Consider the following 20,455-nt stretch of genomic DNA (forward strand, 5'->3'; position numbering starts at 1 on the left):
ACTGGCTGTTGCCAGAAAAGTAATACTGGACCAGACAACTTTTTTTTTTATTATTTTTTAATTGACTGAAGGTGGCTCCTTTCATATGTAATGCAAAAAAAGAAAAAAAAAAAAAAGGGAAATCTTGAATGTTACAGTGGATTTGAGATGTTGTCCTGTGGTTAGGTGCAAAGGAGAACATTACATGCCTTGAAGGCAAACTGGGAACAGCAGGTTGCAGGAGTGCTGTGCAGTCAGTGGAGATGCATGTGGAAAACTGAAATAATGCCAGAGTTTAGCCAGTACATTTTGTTCATGACTTTCATAAGCACCAAATTGCAGGAGTGAAAACCGCCTCCAACAGACTCTGGCACACATAAATTGTTCATACAGAGTGCGGGTACTGGCTGGCCGTGTGCAGGTATTTTCTGATTGTGGTTGGCAGACCTGAGAGCTTGCAAGCATAGGGTTTGTCTACACTGAATATTTAAGAAAAGGAGAGCATTGTAACTTAAACATTGTTATACAAAGGACTGTTCTTTTCTTGCTAAATATCTAGGTTATCTCCATCTGAGAAAAGATGCCCAAAATCTGCCTCCTGGTGGGTGTCCTTGCCATAGACCCTGTGGAAGTCAGTCCCTGTATTCTTCTGATTACTCAGCCTTCCATTTTAGAGACTGTCCTAATGCTAATGTACACCCCTGTGAAAAGGAGGATAATAACCCCAGCCTGGAAATGCAGGAGCTCCAACCCCAGTGACGGCTGAAATCATGCTCAAACCTATTAACCGTGTGCAGCTCTACCGTACTCTTTCATTTGCAGATAGTTTTTCCTAACACTTAAATGAGATAAACACTATTGACTTGTTGTCTTGCGTGGTCTTTGAGGATTTGGGCATAACTATTCAGTATAAACCAAGCACTGGAGGATTTTTTTACACCCAAGGTAGAGGAAAAGGCTCAGTAAAGCCAAATTCTGGGATATAAACTCAAATCTCCCCCTAATAAAGTATATATCCTTTGATCTAATAAGTAGGTTGTGTCTTGCCTGACTTTTCAGCAAAATGAAAATGTAATGCATTTTTTGTTTGTTTCAATGCAGTTGTTATACTTGCCTAGCTTAAATGCCAGATTTCCTTTGGTTTCCAAGGCAGTTGGCTTCTGTGTTGGGATTTCCGTAATAGCATCAGATGTGGAATTAGTATCAGAAATTTTTGTATGCTGTATTTTTAATGACATACGTGTGTATGTACACCTATGCTTGTTCACAGTAGTAGTGTGTTAAATGAGTTGATAATACCATCTATCACAAATTACTGTTACTTGATCTGTAAAAGTAATTACGAAAATACAACTCATTACATTATGATGCAGCATTTCCTTGCTGCTTGTTGCCACATTCGTTTCTTCTCCTGAGTTTGCAAGCAGGCTGGTGTGCCTATTTTAGCAAAGTTGTGGACTTCATTGTCTGAAGAATAGATCATATTAGGAAGGCACAGATTCACTTTTCCTGGCTATCTCTTATCAGGTGAATGGCGATTACTCTCACTTCTATGGGAAAGGCTGCCTGTTGAGCCTCTTCTTTCATTCATGCACTCAGCACAGTAGAGATGAAATTGCTGGGGAAGATAACTGAAAGCCTCTTGTGTTACCTTTCTATTGGAAAAATGCCAGATGGTGTGATGTGCTAGTTAGGGCAATATGAGATAGTCACCTGGATACTCAGCATCTGCTCTGTTATTGAATTTATTCTGCCCTCCCTTTCCCCTATTTTTTCCCTCTCTCTTCTGAATTAAAATTATTAGAAATGCACATGCTTGCTTTTTAGTTCAACTATTTTTTTTTTTTGGCTTTTGTGGTGCACACACTGTTGTCTCTCTTTGTCCCAAGACAAAATTCTGATAAGAACCTGTGTGGGAGTAGGCATTTTTAGCTTGCCCTTGGGTCTAAGTGTCATTTCTGCCCAGTTCATGCAATATCATGATCCTTGAGATCATTTTAAGGCTTTTGTGTTCAAACAAACTTGAAAAAAAAAGCGTTTCCATGCCTGTGTTTTATGTGTTTCCAGCCAAAGCCCTAGATCCAGCCTGGCATGCGAAGGAAGGGCTGGCTGTTTGCACAAAGCTCTGCCAAGTCTCCCCCAAAAGACTCATTGACCTCGGCTTGCCTTTGAGTGGGTTCTGCTACAGGAGGCTTGCACGTCTCTAATTCTGTCTTGAAAGAGTGTCGAAAGCTGGATGCTGTGATGCCTGTAGCCATTCATTAGACATATTTACCTAAGTCTGCTGAATTTGCCTTCCAGCTGGAAGCCTTGTCCTCAGACTGGTCAGATGAATTTATTCATGGAATAATCATAGCAAACTTTGCTTTATTAAGTTCTTGTGGTGGAGGGATCCAACTTTACTGGCTGTATTGCCTGACAAGTGATAGACTGCGAGCAGAGTTAGCTGAAATGTTGGTGTTTTTCATCAAATAAAGATTAATTGCTAACACCTATTCAGCCACATTTGCTTAAGTACTTTGCACAAAGTAGAAACTTCCTCTGCTATGAGGGCAGGACTAAGTAACCACTGGTTGGGTTTATCACTGTCAGTGATGCAGGATGGAAAATGTGGTACAGCCCCATTTTCACCAGAACAAATTGTAATGTTATAACTGACTAGACAGGAGAATGTACTACTGTGTTTAGGTATAATTAATAACTAAATTGATAGCAAAACAACACGGAAGGAGACTGCCAAATATTGGACACTTTTTAGAAATGTTTGAAAATGTATTTTTGTAGTTTCTTTTGGTTCATTTCTTTAAGGCCTTCATCTGGTCATTGAGAAGGTATGTTAGATTATGTTGTGCTGAAATATATGGCATAAAATCTTTTAGGCTTAATTGTTCAGTCCTGATACATTGCCAAGTAGTGACAGTCTTTTCATTGGCTCCCTTGTTCTAATGGGTTTTAGTCAAATGTAAAATATCTTGGAAAAAACCCTTTAATGTCAATGTCTTTCCCACTGTTAAGTGGAAAGGGAACACTGGATGACCAGAGGCTATTGTTAATGTGCTGAGTTGTTCATGCTACCCACAAAAAAGGGAATTTAAGACATTCTGACACAGCCTTCTTGGTTTTTCTGGACATATGCTGTGAGCAACGACGCTTCCAAGCTCCTTTACCATGGATATGTACTGCACTGTATGTTTTCAGGACAATGAAAAGATTTATTTAGCATATGGCTGACCTGGATTGTCATCACAGGCTCAATTGACCTTTATTGCCATGGGACAGTAGTAAGATTAGGAGATGCTATAAATAGCTATAAATAGCTGTTGCACTGTGGGAGTGGTATCGCAAAAATGTACTTTACACAAACAGACTGTCACTTCATTTTGTGCGGGATGAGTGCATTGGGCATATGAAAGGAGATCTCTCCTTGAGATTTGGTTTTTGGTTTTGCTTATTTTTAAGCCCTGTTCTAAATCATTGCTGCTGGATCTGTAAGATTGTTTTGGCTGCTGCCATCAGCTGCTAAAATATAAAACACAATAGTGTTATGGAGCTTTATGAAACCTATCATCCAGGAGCAGCTGAACTTTGTATCAGCAGTGTATTGTGCTCCTACCTAATGTCTTGCTATTCAAGGCTGATTTTGCAGTGTTGAGTGCAGCTGGGGAAACAGCTTGGTGGAAACGCTCACAGTCCTTGTGAGCTCCAGGGGTGCTTCCGGTCAACATCTGTGACCTTTGACGGAGGCTGTATTTATGTCTCAAGAAGGGCTTTGGAATAAAAAGATAGAATTGAAATATAAGTGGAAAGCAGCTGTAATACCTTGAGGGCATGCTGATACGATTAGGAAGGGTAGTGCATCACTCTCTTTCCTAAGCGGTGTCCCAGTGTCATGTTTACATATTCTGATGCTGAATGGAAGACATTCCCCAGCCTACAAACAAAGTAAAACTGCCAGATGTTGCATTTTTGGCATAAACTCATATTTCATTCCTCCAATAAAAGCTATTTGGAATTATGCATAAATTGATTCAGCAGGTTCTGCTGGTATGTAAAGAATAAGTGTAATGAATGGGGACTCCGCTGAAACTGGCAAACAGAACCATATGCAGCCCACTGGATTGATGTTTCAGTTTAGTGCCAGATGAGTAACTGATCTTCATTAAACAGTAATTTTCAGTGATCAGATTACTTTATGCTTTTCCTAAACTGCTTTAGCAGAAGATGGCATTCAAGCACCATTTCACCCAATCTGAAATTAGATGCTGTGCTTCCTCTTCTGATTTCTGGAGAAGGGTGGGGCGGATAATAATATCGGATGATTATATGTGATATATGCACCATTTATTTCTTCTTTTGTCTTTTCAATTTGCAGGAAAGCAATCTCCAGGTCAGGCCTCCAGCACTTGGCTCCTGTGCATTCCCTCAACATTGCAGTCTCCAATGGACCTGTGAAGGAACCAAGGGCAGCATTAGAGTGGACTGTAGGTGTTTGTTTCTATGGCAATGTATTTGAGTTGTATCTCTGGCTAGCGCTCCCTCCAACCTTAAAACAGCATTACACATTGCATCGCTATCAGAATTAGTGCTGGTTATTAGGAACTTCTATTATGAAACAAAGCACATGGCAGAGACCTGAAAACTTGTGGTGACTTGAGCAACACAGGACGGAATGGTTTAGACTTTCCACCTTGGGAACTGTCTGGCTACATTTGCTCACTGCCTTCTTGACAAGGTCTGCCATCCAAAGGTGAACTGATTTTAGCACAGCAGGATTTTGTACTTTTGCTTTGTGGGCCAAAATTTAAGACTCAGAATACATGTTGGGTTTGCTGGGTCTGTAGGAGCAGTAGTAGAAATCTTTGTTCATAATGCTTTGCAAGCATCGCAAAATGTTGTTTGGGTCCAAGCTGGGCTATAGACACAGAGAGAGTGTGTTTCTGTCTCCCCAGTCTTGCTTCTCCTGCTTCTATTTCTGGATCAGTTCAGAAGGGGCTGGCTTAGCACTGTCTGCACTTTCTCATGTGGTTATATGCTGGTGTGTGTCAAGAAGTTGAGCCTTAAGCCAGGAGGTCTAAATTAAACACCTTTCAAATTTGTACTTTAAAAAACAAACAAAAAAACAACCCTCTTAAAGGTGCCATTGTCTGCTACTCATTTTTTTGCCAGGTGATTCCTCTTGTAATCCCAATACTTATATTTTGCATTTTACTTCCTGGCATGTGAATTAGATGTTGATCAGTTCAACTTCTCACCTCTTCCAGTCTCTCAGATCAGCACTGCTGCTTTACTTCACACTTTGACTGGAGAAGTGAGGCATGTGGGGAAAGGTGCAGGATATGAGTGGAAGACATCTGAGGCTGGGAGGAACCTGGACTGACCAGCTGTAGTAACTGGTGAACGTGGGGGAGAAACGGACTTCTGCAAATCAGAGGTGCAGCACAAGAAAAAGAGATAATAGGGAGGTGGTTTGGAGGTGTGAAGAAGCTAAAATGGATGGAAGTTTATAATTGGTAGTGAATGGCAATTAAAAATATATATATTAAATTTTCAATACTGATGTTTATTTCCTGAGGTGTATTTTGTAAAGTGAATGGCTGTTTGCATTAAGATATATTGGAGCCAGACAGGAAGTCTTTGTAGCTAGTCACTGGAAGGTATAATTAAGCAGTGCATATTGTATTTCCATCTATATCATCCTGCTCTTTCTTTGATATTTCCAACATGATTCTCCAAGGACCCATGATGGGAGATCTTTCCAAAGTCTAAGTGGCATGAACATAACTTGTTGCTTGACCTTACAGTAGAAAATGCAGTAGGAATCTGTCCTTATCTTCACAGTAATGATGAAAAAATTCCTGGCTATATTCTCCATTTTCGATTATTCTTTGCAGATGATTTGCCATTATCAGATGGCCTTGTGAACGGGACAATGATTCAGGGAGTGGGATTTCTGTTCCCTGCTCTGCTACTGACCTTGTGAGTGAGCTGATTAATTGTTTTGCCTCTTGGAACACCAGATGATCTAGCTGTAGAATGGAGGTGATGATTCTGGTGTCTTAAAAGACCCTTTACATAAGAAACAATATTATTGCATTGCTGTGATTACTATCTATCATCCCTGAGGTTTATTTTCTCTCACATACTTACAGATACCCAGTTTCATCATATTTTCTACACCTAATTCAAGTTAACTTGCAGCTTCTTTTTCAAATTTAATTAATTAATAAATGCTATTTATTCACAGCAGTTTACAGAATATATTCTCAGGAGTAGGTGATATTATAGCCAGAGGACAATGCAGAAGATGCCTTACCAAAAGGAACCACCTTAACTGCTTGTCCCTATGATATATTTATTATGTCCAATCCCTTCTCTAACTCTCCATGATTTCAGGCAACCATCCTACAAAATAATAATAATAAAGTAAGCAATAATAAATAAATAATGATCTAAGCAGTTCTGGCCCATATCCTCAAGTAAGTGTGGATTGAGGCACCTCATACAGTACCTGCACATCATTGAGGATCCTGGTCATTGTTTATTTTCATACTTCCACTTTTCCCCAAGGAAAATAACCATAAATTTTTTTGCGGAGTCATCTTGTAATTTCCTTCTAAATGCTGCCTTATAGCTTTTACTTTTTGGTGTCTACAAAAATCTTGACAGTCACTAGGATATTAATGAAACTGACCAAAGCTGTGTCATTATTTTCTTGTATTTGTCTATCATGTATTTGTTAATTTGTTAAACTTTCATCTTCTCTTTAGTAGATATTTATTGGACCATGATCACACAGCCTCAGGACCCATAACTATTATGTCCCTTAAGGGGTTTTTGAAAGCATGCAGCTTCTGTTCTTGGAGTCAATGAGAAAACTTTAGACTGGTCTGTACTTTATGTACTGCGAATGCACAACAGAGTTATGTAGGTACAAACTGAATGTTCTTCAGAGGAGAAATATTGTAACCTCAAACCATAAATTACATATGTTAAATAAAACAAACTTATAGGTCTTAACAAGAATAAAAACACTATGCAGATGAGTAGAAGTTAAAAGCTATAATGTTTAGTAATATGAGATACCAGTTTTGGAGGTTTTACATTTACCTGTTCCTGTAAAACTAATTGGTTGAGAAGGTCTATTTAGTTTTATAGGATGCTTTAACATCCAAGGAAAAAATATTTTTTCTATTTTCTACCAAGTAATAGAAGATTGTAGGGCTATGACCTCACTGAGATCACAGAGACATGGTACAATAGCACTTGCATCTTGAATGTCAAAATGTATACATGTGGACTTTTTAGGAAGGATGGGGCTAGGATGGTGAGGAGGGGAAGTTGTCCTTCATGTGTGAGAGCAGCAAGAATGCTCGGAGCTCTGCTGTGGGATGGATGATGAAACTTATGAAGAGTTTATGGGTCAGGATTAGAGGGCATACCAGCACAGGTGATGCTGTGGGTGCCTGCTACAGATGTCTTTAGGAAGAAGTAGGTGATGAGGTCTTCAGACAACTGGAAGAAGCCTCACGTTCGCAGGCTCTGGTCCTCAAGTGGGATGTAAACCACCCTGAAGTTTGCTGGAGGAAGAGCAGGGCACAAGCAGTCCAGGAGGTTTCTGGAATACATTGATAACTTCCTGACATAAGCGATTGAGGAACTGATGAGAGGATGTGCTCTGCTGGATCTCATATTACAAACAAGGAAGACCTTGCGAGAACTGTAAAGGTCACTGGCAATTTTGCCTGCAATGACTGTGAGATGGTGGAGTTCAGGACCCTGAGAAAAGCAAACATGGCAAACAGCAGAATCCCAGCCCTGGGCTTCAGGAGAGCAGACTTTGGCCTGTTCAAGGACCTGCTTGGGAGAATAATGTGTGATATGACTCTGAAGAGAAAAGGCGACAAAGAAAACTAGTTAATACTCAAAGATACCTCCTCCATGTTCAAGAATCATCCATCCCCACATATGGTACATCAACCAAAAGCAGCAGAAGGCCTGCATGGATGTGCAAAAAGCTCTAGACAAAACTAAGACATAAAAACAAATATAAAAACTCAAACATAAAAAAGCACACTATGAGTTGGAAGCAGAGTCAGGCCAGCCAGGAGGAATGTAGTCACAAGCACTGCCCAGTTGCACAGGGATGGATTAAGGAAAGCTAGAACATATCTGGAGTTGAATCTGGCAGGAACAAGAAGGGCAATAATAATGGCTTCTGTAGACATATCAATAACAGTAAGAACAAAGTAACATGAAAAGAGGACAGAACCATGCTATTTTCAGTGGTGTCCAGTGACAGGCCAAGAAGCGATGGGCACAAACTGGAGAACAAGAGGTTCAGGAAGCACTTTACTATGCAGGTGACGGAGCACTGGCACAGGTTGCCCAGAGAGGCTGTAGAGTCTCCCACCTTGGAGATACTCAGAAGCTGCCTGGACATGGTTCTGGGCAACCTTCTCTAAGTGTCCCTGTTTGAGCAGGGAGTTGAACCAGTTTACCTCCAGAGGTCCCTTCCAACCATAACCATTCTGTGATTCTGAATGCTAGGGAAAATGTTGGGCCACTGCTGAATGGGTCAGGGGTTGTGGTGACAAAAGACATGGAAAAAATATATGTGTACAATGCTTTTTTTTTGCTTCCATTTTTACTGTTAAGACCTGCCTTCAGGAATCCCAGACCCCTGAGACTAGTGGCTGAAGCAAGGAACCTGATGGAATGCATGCAGGGAGCTGTCTGATATCGTTGCAAGTCCACTCTACTGTCTTTGAAAATTTGTGGTGATTAGAGGATGTTCCTGAGGACTGCAACAAAGCAAGTGTTATTCCTGTCTTCAAGAAGGTGGAGGATCCAGGGAGCTACAGCGATCAGCCTTACACTGATTCCTGGGAAAGTGATGGAGCAAATCCTCCTGGAAGCCATTTCCAAAAATATTAAGGATCAGAAAGTGATTGGGAGTAAGCAGCATGGATTTATGGAGGGTAGATTATGCCCATCCAACCTGACAGCCTTCTATAATGAATTGACTGTCATGGTAGATGAGAGGAGAGCAATGGCTGTTACACTGAGTTTTGCAAAGCTTTCAACACTGTCTCCTATAACATTGTTGTAGTAAAACTGATGGAGTTATGGGCTAGATAAATACAGTGAGCTGGCCTATGAGATAAAATTGTAATCAGTGAATGTGACTTTGCAAAGAATCTATTGCATTGTATTCTGAATCTTTTTGACATTAATCAGTAGTGTTGACTACTTATTTTCATGGACAGTGGGCGTTTGTGTAAGAGCCTAGTGATATATGACACTTTAGATAATTAACACACGTTAATATATTAATATGTCTTCTACATATGATGAAGTATTTCCCTCACTAACATAGATAAATGTATTTTTTTTCCATGTGAATGGTTTGGCTTCTGTATCATCATTTCCTAAAAGCTATACTCATTTTTACACTGAAGGATATTTCCCTTTCATTAGAGTTTCTGCAAGACTAAGTTTTGTAATTCGGAATTGAATGTACATCATCAGATGCTCACATGAGAAAGGGAGGACCCTGGAGTACGGGTATTTCATTAGTCACATAAAAACATGACAAGGCACTGGGAACTTTAGTTCCACTGAAATAGTGATGAGTGCAAGCCCATGCATACTTTAAAAATTGCAGAAATTTTGTGTACGGATGACTTTTGAAGCAATGTGTTCAGGATCAATAATCCTACATTGCAGTTTCTTATTTCTTGGAAAAGAACTAATGTTCTTTCTAGAGAGATCAAAAGAGAAAAAGAGGGCTGTCATATTTCAAAATGGTGGCTATCTGTAATTTTGGAATGATATTACAGGAAGTGCCCTTTCTAAAATATTTTTTCCCATTACTGCCCAAAAGACTGAAGTTGAGCTGTTGTCAGCTAAAATAATGGTTCATGAGAGCATAGGGAATCATCATCTCAGTTGAAAGCATCTGGACATTGCTCCTCCATGAAGACAAATATTGTTGTTCTGCTTCTGCATACAGATAATTTTTCAGATGATGGTAATGACAATCTCAAAAGCTCAGCAGAGAATACAGGAGTGGGCAATGGATGCAGGGACATGGGAAAGCGTGGTGGGGTGGGAAACAAGAATGGCAGAAAACAGCTAGAGAATGTGGTGAACCTAAACCTAAAAGTTGAACCTCCCTAAAATAGTTCAGAAAGTTGGAGATTTCATATCATCAAGGCTGTTTTTTTTTTTTTTTAATATTTTGTTTTGAAATAATGATACAGTATCATATCTCTGATGCTTTTGGCTTTGTTTTGTTTCATATCTGTGCATTACACTTGTAATAATTAAAGAAAAAGTGACTTCTACATAAAAAATATTCTCAAATTAAAATGTGCAAAGATGGAGTTAAAATTAAGAGTATAAGTCAACAACAACAAAAATGTTTGTGATATTTTGGTTTCCAACATGGGCATTACCAACTCAGGAATTTCAGGGTTTAGAGCAAAACATAAGCCAAGTATAAGAGACAGACAGCTGGGAAAAAGACATCCAAACAAACTTGTTTCTGCTTGACAGTGCCCTTGTCAAGAAAAGGGCTAAATCTGATCATTTTTGCTTGCAAATATGTTTAATTAAATTTATATTAATGAACACTAATTATATATTAATCATAACTTTATCATCCAAATGTGTATGTGTAAGAAGATTAATCTCTGTCACTGTAGTGTTAACAAAGGAAAAAAAAATCTTTATTTATTTTAGAAATCTATCTTACAGATTTTTTTTCCAAATGCCAGCCTTGGCAGGAGTGGATTAGAGCTCCACTCCTGTTACAAGGGCTTTTACAGGTCCTTTAAACTAAAAATCTGGGAGGACTGGCTAATCTGTTTGGCTGAATGTCCATGTATCCTTAACACAGGAAATTCCTCAAGTTTGTTTGCATTGCCTTTGAAACCATAATGACTGCAGCTTGAAGAGCAGTAAGGTATGGAGATACTGGAGGGCTTTAGAAAAAAACTGTAACACCTGCTCTGTCATTTAACCATGCTGGGTCACTTAAACAAAGAAAACAAGTTGACTTAGTGAAATGTGCAAAGCAAGTTATGATCAGACGCATGCAATTACGTTGTTCCCAAACTCCTAGTCCATGATTTCCTGTTTCCCTTTCGCTTTGGGGGGGGGGAGGAGGGGGGGGGATTGCACATTTTTTGTTTCATATGTAAAAAATGTTTGTCATACTGAAACTTTTTTAGTGTGCTATAAGGTGGTAGCGGACCAGGAACAATCAAATGGGAGGTCTCCATCTGGGAGAGCATGTTGAGTCTGCATGTCCCCTGTAGGGCAGGCTGCATTTGCCAGGAAAGCAATGCTGCCTCTGTCTCAGTGAGCAGGGGCTCTTTCTTGACCCAGGGCACTGCACACACTTGCAACAGCTGGAAAGCCAGGCGAGGAATCAGAGTTCCCAGTCCTCCTTTTAACAGGCCATGCTCATTCCTGTTTTATCCAAGATGATGAACAGTGTCTCTTTTCTACAGAGCAGGTCAAAGCAAAGCACGTCAGCCTAAAAGCATGATTTGACACATCAGCTAATCTGTTCTAATGCTGAGTTGGTACCACAAGCATTGGTCATACTTAACCCACCCTTAACCCACCACTCCTTGTGTCAGATCCAGCAGTTGTGGGGTCACAGGGTGAGTCATTTTGTCTATCTGTTTTAGTTGCTTTTTTTTATCTTTTATTTTTCCCAGCAGTAGAACTGATTCACGTATAGCTTTGCAGCCACCAGAACTAGCACGAGGGAAATGGCAAGAGCATGAGAGTGGGGTCTCTGGGGTCAGAGACAGAAAGAGGATGGTTGTCCCGTTAGCAGCCATTTATGACTAAACCCAACATAAAAACATCAAGTGCTAAATAAACTAAACTGGCAAATTATTTATGAAAAGGTTGCTGAACTTGAATCTTCTGTGGAAAAATCTCTGTCAAAATCCACAAGTGATGATGTCGACTTTACTGTGCTTTAGTTTTGTGTTACGCAGAAGCTCATTCTAGAGGTGGTCCCAGTGATCTCTGTCAGCTTACGTGTTGGCAGGTGGATACCCTTTTGTCCCGTACGTTGTGGAATGCTGCCTTTAAAAGTGAGTGGTAATACTGATTTGCTGAAGTCAAAATGCTCAGTATAAATTTATTGATTTTTGTTAAATCTTCCTATTGTAAATGAATGAAAAATTGAGCTTGGAAAAGGTCAAAGCATTTTCCTTTGACTATATAATTTTGATTTTCATAAGCAGTAACAAAACGTGTCACCATATAAATGGCAGAGCCCTGTAAAAATCAAAATGGTGAAGTCCAAATAATTCCTTTTGATCTTATTGAGACAAAGTAATTGACAGTCAAATCTCTTTGGGGGAAGGCATTTTTCCTTGGGAAATCTATATTTTCCCCCCCCCCTCTGATTCAGGATGAAAAGATTTTTGAAATGTCAGTTTGCTAGAATTGAAATTGTGAGTTTTCTTACACAGTGCTGTGAAATTGTTTGTGGCAGTGGATATCTGGAGGTGTGCCACTTCTCAGTGGCACAGATCAGGTTATTTACACTTTTATTATCTAGTCTTGTCTGAACTCTCTCATTGCATGAACTAGAAAGGTCATCCCTGTAGACTACTTATTTTATTTACACTGTGATGGAAAATCAGACGTGAATCTATGACAGAGCCTGGGAACAATGGAGAACAAACTCAATCAGCCTAAACTAGGTTATGGAAATAGGCCACTTTATCTTTAGAAATCCTGGATGGCAAGTTATGTGCATGTAGTCTGTATGAAGGGGTATTTAATCTATTTTTTAATGGAATTTTTGATTCCTGATTAAAAGTTATGTCCCAGGAGCTTTGTGCTTTCTTACTTAGCTTCCCAAGTTGATCCTTCCTAACCATCTTTTATAATCTGTAAAATTGAACTCTGGGTTGTAATGTGAGCTTGCATTGCTACTTCAGCAGGGAATGTGCTCAGGTCAAACACTCTGAGCTCATATCCTCGTGCTTTGGTCCTCGTTCTATCTGGCTCCTCATAAACTAGATAGGAACTTAATATTTTGGGCAATACTGTGGGCATAGTAATTTTATTCGCATGATGTGACTAGGCTTCCATGAAGTGCTGTAAAACTGATACAGTTCTTGCCAGGGAAAACTGCTTTAATATAAGTATAAACTTGAAGGGAAAGAATTTCCAGTCTCAATATATTTTTACCATCCGAGTAAGGCTTGAAAACTTTAAGCGAGTTCAAGTCCTTAGAGGCTATTTTGAGTTTTGAAGCCTCAGCTCTAAGCTATTGTGTACTGAACAGTACAGTTCTGGAAAATCTCTGTCCCAAAGAGCCTGTGATTCAGGCAGATGATAGGATAAGAAGAAATGAAGGTACAGAACAGTGTGCAGCCAACTGAAGTTTAGTTAGTGCAATGGCAGTAGACTGGAATCCGTGTCTTGCTTTCATCCAGCTCCTAGTGCTGAGAGGTAATACTGAGTATGACATTAATGGGAAAATTTCTGGTGAAGTTAGGTGGCCTGTGGACAGGTAGGTCTCTCACCAGAAAAACCTGTATTGTTCTTTTCCTTTTGGTTTATTGGAAGTGAGCACCACAGTTGTGGTAGGCACACGTGCAGATTTGTCTAGATCTTGGCTTTTGTGGTTGCACGTGTACTCCAGAATACAAAGAATTTTGCCACTTCTGCTTCTCTGTTTTACTTAAGAAATCCACATGGCAAGAGAAACTTTATCGTTTCGTCACTTTGAAACTGTCAGTGGAATTTTAAATAAATTATTTTAACCAAAAGGGCTATTTCAGAGCATCCTGCTGTCGGACGCCATCTGTTTGGTAAGCGTCATCGTTTGTGACTTCTGCAGTGTGGGAACCAAATGTCAGAGACTGTCAAAGCGTTTTCCATCATGCTCTAATTCTGGCTGAGCAGAAATCCTGTTTATTCACTTTGCTCAAATAGTGTACAGTAAACTTCTTAGTCTTTTTAGTCGAGCCAGCATTATAGTAGAGTGAAAACCATAGTCTTTCTACAACTAAATTTCTTCAGACCAAGAATTTTTAAAGAATTAAGGGGCAGATTTGGTTAAATGAGGAGACTGATGAAGAAAATTGGATTGCCTTGTTAATCACTAATAACTATCAGTGTGCTAGGTAGATTTCTGAGAGTATTGCTCAGTTGAATGTATCATACTTTCAGATAGAAATTTAAAGTCTGGTCTCTTCTGGATAGTTCATATTTTGTGGACATTTTCATAAGCATGTGCTGATCCATCCATTTTAAAGAATTTATTTTTCCTTGTCTAAACTATCCTGTCATCCTAAAGCTATAGTCAATATGTCATTTTTGCATTTCTAGGGCCAGTTCTTGGATTTTGGATCTTTTGTAATTGAAAGTTCACTAGTCATCATTTAGTTTTATTTCTCTTGCTTTCTGTTTCTTTAGAATTCTGTATACATCTTATAAGCTCATAAGCATCCATTGATGAGTCTCAGTTAAACTAGGCACAGTGTGAAGAAAATGGGTGAAGTTTTTCTGTGCTGTTCAGTGAAATAGTTTGGTTCTCACTGGTGACAAATCATTCCTTGCATCATGACTTTTAAGAGGGGTGTTCAGCTAGCTTAATATTTTCACGTCTTAGTGTTGTAGAAAACCAAAACAACACATGGTGTGTTTACTTATTTATTATTTATTTTATTTATGGTGAAAATCGGATATAACGTTTTTTCCTTCTCTGTCCTCATGGCTGAATTTCACAGACCAGTTTAACAATTATCTTTTCTATTTTTTCTTCTTATTTTTTTTCTTTTTATTTTTCATAGGAAAATGCTGTGAATGGAGAGCATCTGTGGCTGGAGACAAATGTTTCTGGGGACCTCTGCTACCTGGGGGAGGAAAGCTGCCAAGTCAAATTCTCAGTGAGTTATTTTCAGATTTTCTTCTCTGCTTCTGATGTAATGAGCCTGACTTCAAATCGGTGCACTGCTTGGAAGCTTGGTAGTTTGAATTGTTTGCTTCTGTTGTTGATGCCTATGTTCTGAAAGAAAGAATGCAAAAAAGACGAAAGACTGCTGATTAAATACTTCATTGCATGGAAAACAAAAAGCCCCAAACAATTTTGAATGACCCAGATTATTTACACAATGAGAGTGAATTTAATGAGTAGTTTTGATTAATATGGCAAGGAAAAAAGCTAAGGTACTGAGATATTTCAGAAATGTTAAGATGAATGAGCCTATTTCATTTATATATACACGTTATCACTTGCTGGGATGTCTGAGCAGGATTCTGATCACATTTTTGTGATTTTCTCACTGCAAGTATTTGAACTGCATTTTCTGAACTCTTGAGTGCACTCATCAGCAATGAATAGAAGATTCAAAGTTGGCCTTCTCCTATTGAAGCTTTTCTGCTGTATATTAAAAAATTTCATTGGATCTAACTCATGTTCCTCTATTCTTTGACTATGGAGTCGCTGTTATACTTTCTGCTTTCTTCAGTAACTCTTCATTTTCCTAATATTTAAGTTAAACTGCTTCAGCAGAAAAGATGAAAAGAAATGAAAAAAACAATACACTTCCTTTGGTAAGGTGAGAAAATTTATTAGAGAGTGGCGATCCTGTGTTCAAACCCTTGCTTTGAATCAATGCCCAAGTGAGTTTCCTGGCTCTTGGACTGCAAAATGTAATGGGAGTCCCCCGTCTGTGTGACGTCTGTGAATAGTGCCTCTGCTTTTCTGCGATGCTGTCTTTTTGCTTTGTTTAAGCCCCTGCTGCCTGCCTCCAAAAAAAAAAAAAAAAAAAAAGCTACAAGAACTCAGATCACTTGATTCAAACTGAAGTATTTTGATTTACCAGTTACCTCCAGCATTAGCAGCACATTGTTTGATCCAGACCAGCAGTGCTTTATGTAGCTCCAATTTCTATGGAATTTCTAATTCCATTTCTATGGAATTTCCAATTTCTAATTTAATATCCATCTCCCATAACTTCTCAAGCAAATTAGTTACTTCACAGTGTAAAACGTGAAGGCCAAACCTGGGAAGTGTGCTCTTGTTTACAAAGACTGCTGAAGCAAAGTCCCAGTTGTAACAGACTACTTACTGTGGGGTAATATTCAAGTGAAGCATCATGTGTTTGCCCTGCAGTTACAGTGGTCCTGAGGCAATGGGTTTGGGCAAAAGCAGGAGACAGGATTTTTGTCTGCCAATATGACTGTTCTTATGTTATGAATAGAACAAGTAAACATTTCCTCATGATTTAGCTTACTGGGAGTAGCATGAAAATGTAATAATGTGTTGCATATGACTGTAAGGCTGAGACTTCGCTTTTTAGAGGAGCATCTCTATGGAAGGTGGAAACACTGCCTGCAATAGCTGGTGAATTACACCCACTGACTTGCACTTTTATTTGGTAATGTTGGAGCATGTTTTACATGGCAGCAAGCTTTTGCAGCCAATAGGCATGGAGATACTGAGTCACATTTAGTAAGCAGCAGAGTTTAAAGTTGCTCAGTTTTTAATTGCCTGGCTTTTGCTTGACCTGACTGAGATTATTTTCTATTTTAAGTACTATTGGCTCCCTTTGGGAAAAGTGGTATCTGTTTTTATAACATGTTACAGTGCAAAAGGCTTTTGTTAGTTTAGAGAGATGGAGGTGGAAATGCAGTTAATATTATTTGTGGATGGTTTAATCTGAACTGTCAAAAAGCTAATGCTTCTCCATTTGGAATCATTTGAAGACATTGAATTTTTCACATCTATCCAGATTTTTCTTTGTCTTAGCTCTTTTACATGTGTCCTATGTAATACCAGAGGTTTTTAATGGAGAAATGGCCAAAAATAGAGCTAAGCTATAAAAGAAAAGACTTTGTAGAAAATGTTAGCATATACAGAACATTAATTCATATTCTTTGGAATATGGAGCTGAAATTTTGTGATAAATCAAATAGGTCAGAAGTAGTATAAAAGATGAAGTCTGAATTTTTACTATTCTCGCAACATAAATGGCTGTAACTACTCATAGTGCCACCAGCAACATACTCAAGATATTCAAACGTAGCTGCTTGTAAGGCATGATCTTTATTTGATTTTTGCAGTTTTTCATCTTAGGGATTGATTCCTGTGTATTATTCCTCAGTCTCTTTGGTAAATATGGAGACTGGAAAGTTAACATGTCACAAAACACATGAAATATTGGAGAGTTATATAGTGCCACGGTTCTTCTGGTGAAACATTAAAACATACAGGCAAGCACACAGAATGAAGGTATTTTTATTTAATTATGAGACTCCATAAAATTGTAATGATTATAATGTAAGGCAAAGTTGTGTTTTTCCCTGCTTCTTCTTGAGTTTATTTACAATTTACTGAAAATTCTAATGAAATAATTTATTAGAAATTTAAATTAACTTGAAAAAAAGAATGTAAAAATCTTAAACCAGTCTCGATGTACTGTGTGTTTATAACATTTCTCTCCCTCAAGTGCAGGTCTGTAAATTAAAATTTGTATAAAATTAATTTCATCTGGTTTATTAAATTGAGTATATGCAAAGAAAAAAAATAGAAAAAATAAATGTACTCTCTCTCCTGGATGCATTCTCTTCTCTGTGATATGCTTTGGCCCATGGGAGTCAATGGAAATTATTTTAAAAGCCCTACTGAAATTAATGAAACTAACCATCATAATTAGGTTGAGAATTTTGTCCTTGTTGTAACATTTCGTAAACATTTAAGAACATTCAGTGAGAAGATTATCATTCTCAGATGACTTCATTTTTTTTTCAGCAAGGCAGTGGTCAAGCCCATCAAAATCAATATTGAATGATAAACATGTAATGATATGCTCTTCCTAATTGGTCTGAGTCCTCTGATTTGCTTGTATGTTTTTTCTCTTCTTTTCACTGGCTCTGCCCATCATCTTTGTAGGCTGCTTCCTTTCAGAGTGATGATCTGTGCTGTAACCTCCTTATCTGCTACCTAAAATGAGCCTTGTACTGTTAGTTCACAAACTGGAGTACCACTATCTTCTGTCTTTCACAAAGTCCAATTTTTAACTGGAAGAGCTTCAGAATCCTTTTTCAATATACAGGACAGCTGAGAACACCAAGATGAAAACATATGTATTCTATAAAGAGAAAAACATCTGTTTCACAGCTAACTTTTTTTTTTTTCCTGCGGAGAATAGTGCACCTCCATCCACATACTTCTCCCTTTCCTCTTGCAGAAATCTGCTCTGCGGAGGAAGTGTGCTGCGTGCAAGATTGTGGTCCACAATGCGTGCATGGAGCAGTTAGAGAAGGTAAGACATTGCCATCTTCTGGAGCATGATGCAGACAACACTCATTTATTTCATTCTCATACTGAGCTTTCAGTCTGGAAAACACCATATGCCAAATTAGGTTTTCATAGCTGTTTTGACAATGTATTTGTTAAAAAGTTGAGTTAAAAATTCAGCATATCTTTTAAAATAGATTTCTTCAAACCCTGTGAACCGTTAGGGAAAAAAAAAAGGAATGCTTTCACATTTTTATAATTAAAGATATTTTCCCTTTATTTCTAGATTGAAAATTGAAACTAGAAAATGCAGTATCCTGCCATGTGCAAAATTGGCCTTTCAAAATTCCTCAGCTAAACCCAGAATAATTCGTCTTATGACAGCTATATTTATTATGAGCAATGCAGCATAAGGTGCTACTATGAATATTTTCCACTGTATTTACTAGACTATGCTGTTTTCTCCTCAAAGACTCAGAAATAAAATTTTTGTTTTTGAAGTATGAAACATGAAACTTTTCCTTTATAATGCCATTAATTCTATGAACATCTTTTCTGCTTATCAGCTTCTTCAAGGAGCCCTCTTTGCCCCCAAGTGCTTATAGAATATTGATTACAGGGTTCAGGCTTCCCATCAGTGTTTCTTGTTCATTACACCTAACTGGGAACGTGAAAAAGGAATCCTCCCCCTCTGCTGTTTTTCATTCTTGGTGGGATATGTGTGATGAAACAAGTGGGAATATACCCATGGATTTCATTAGAGCTTCATTTTCACTACTAGATGTTTTGCAGTGTTGTTCTCCATAAAAGAAGTTGATGCAAAACAAATTTATAGCAGCAACCCTTTGGAAAGGGTTTTTATTTTCCCAGTATTTGGGCTTGTGTTGACAAATGTCAAAGTGATTGCCATAATACCAAGTTGGAGAGGTACCATTTCCACCCCCAATGCTTTTACCCACAGTGAAATTAGCATTAGCACATGCTTTCAGCACAAAATGTTACCAGTGAATTTTTCATGACTTCCAATCATCAGGGATGCTGGCTCTCCATAGCCCAGTAAGGTAGTGGCTTTGCCAGCAGTAGCAAATGAGCACTTAGATAAAACCCATTCTGTTGAGCTTGTCTATGCTATTCTAGAAAACACAAAATTCACCTCTTGGCAGAGGGTTATTAAGTTTGCATTCATCTTAAACTCTGTGGAGTTTAAAACTGGTACATTAGTCTTCAGTTTGGCTTTCTCTGCAAAAGTCCAAGTTGTAAGTAAAATGAATTTAAGAGATGGAGATCTTTCTAACCTGCTAGGACCCAGCAGTGAAATGATAAATTGCAATTCCTCATGAGGAGCAACGGAGGAAGACAAATGGCTGTGACTATGGTTTGTGCTATGGCTTTGATTTAAGTAATAAGTATGTCATTCACTTTTTTCTTTTTTCTCCCTTGAGCTATTATTTTGAAAGCCATGATTATATGAGAATAAAAACTTATTTCTGTGTGAAGTAGGGGGTTGTGTTCAAAACTGGGGAAACTTGATCCTTCTACTTTCATAACAAAAGCATGGCTGCGCAGTATCCTTAAGGTTTTACTCTTCGAGCTTAAGTTTGAATCCATTCAATTTAGTGTATTCCACTTATCCTTTGTCGTTTTCTTCTGGCTCTTTCCCTTCTTCAATATATATTTTATATATATATTTATATATTCCCCTGCTTACATTTCTGTTGATTTTCTTTTCTCAAAAGATCATAAAATCATAGAATGGTTCGGGTTGGAAGGGACCTTTAAATATCATCTAGTTCCAACCCCCCACCATAGGCAGGGACACCTCCCACTAGACCAGGTTGCTCAAAGCCTCATCCATGCTGACCTTGGCCACTTCTAGGGATGGGACATTCCAGACTTCTTTCGGCAACCTGCTCCAGTGCCTCCCCACCCCATAGCAAGAATTTCTTTCTAAAATCTAATCTAAATCTACTTAATATTAGTTTAAAAACATTACCCCTTATCTTATCACTACAGTCCCTAGTAAATTATTTAGGATTTTCTTATAGGATCCCCTCATTATTTATTTTATGCTTTTTCTTTTTGACTTCCTAAAAATTTATTCTCTCCATTGAAGTTCCTGTTGTCCTCTTTTTGCCTTTCCTCCCCCATCTTAAGGAGACAATACCACTGCATGAGGCAGTTTTATAT

The 20,455-nt window shown here is 38.4% G+C and overlaps 1 protein-coding gene across 5 annotated transcripts in view; it reads left to right on the forward strand.

Annotated features, from left to right (window-relative positions):
- The window catches only part of DGKI (diacylglycerol kinase iota), a 212,218-nt gene that overhangs the window by 70,232 nt on the left and 121,531 nt on the right, over nt 1-20,455 (forward strand). For all 5 annotated transcript variants that reach the window (XM_080582487.1, XM_080582483.1, XM_080582486.1 and 2 more), the window contains 3 exons: nt 4,352-4,460; nt 14,817-14,912; nt 18,219-18,293. In XM_080582487.1, coding sequence (XP_080438613.1) covers nt 4,352-4,460; nt 14,817-14,912; nt 18,219-18,293 — 280 coding nt within the window. The remainder of the gene's footprint in view (nt 1-4,351; nt 4,461-14,816; nt 14,913-18,218; nt 18,294-20,455) is intronic.

Source organism: Anser brachyrhynchus (genome assembly GCF_964034855.1).
Source record: "Anser brachyrhynchus genome assembly, chromosome: 1".
NCBI classification, from domain to species: Eukaryota; Metazoa; Chordata; class Aves; order Anseriformes; family Anatidae; genus Anser; species Anser brachyrhynchus.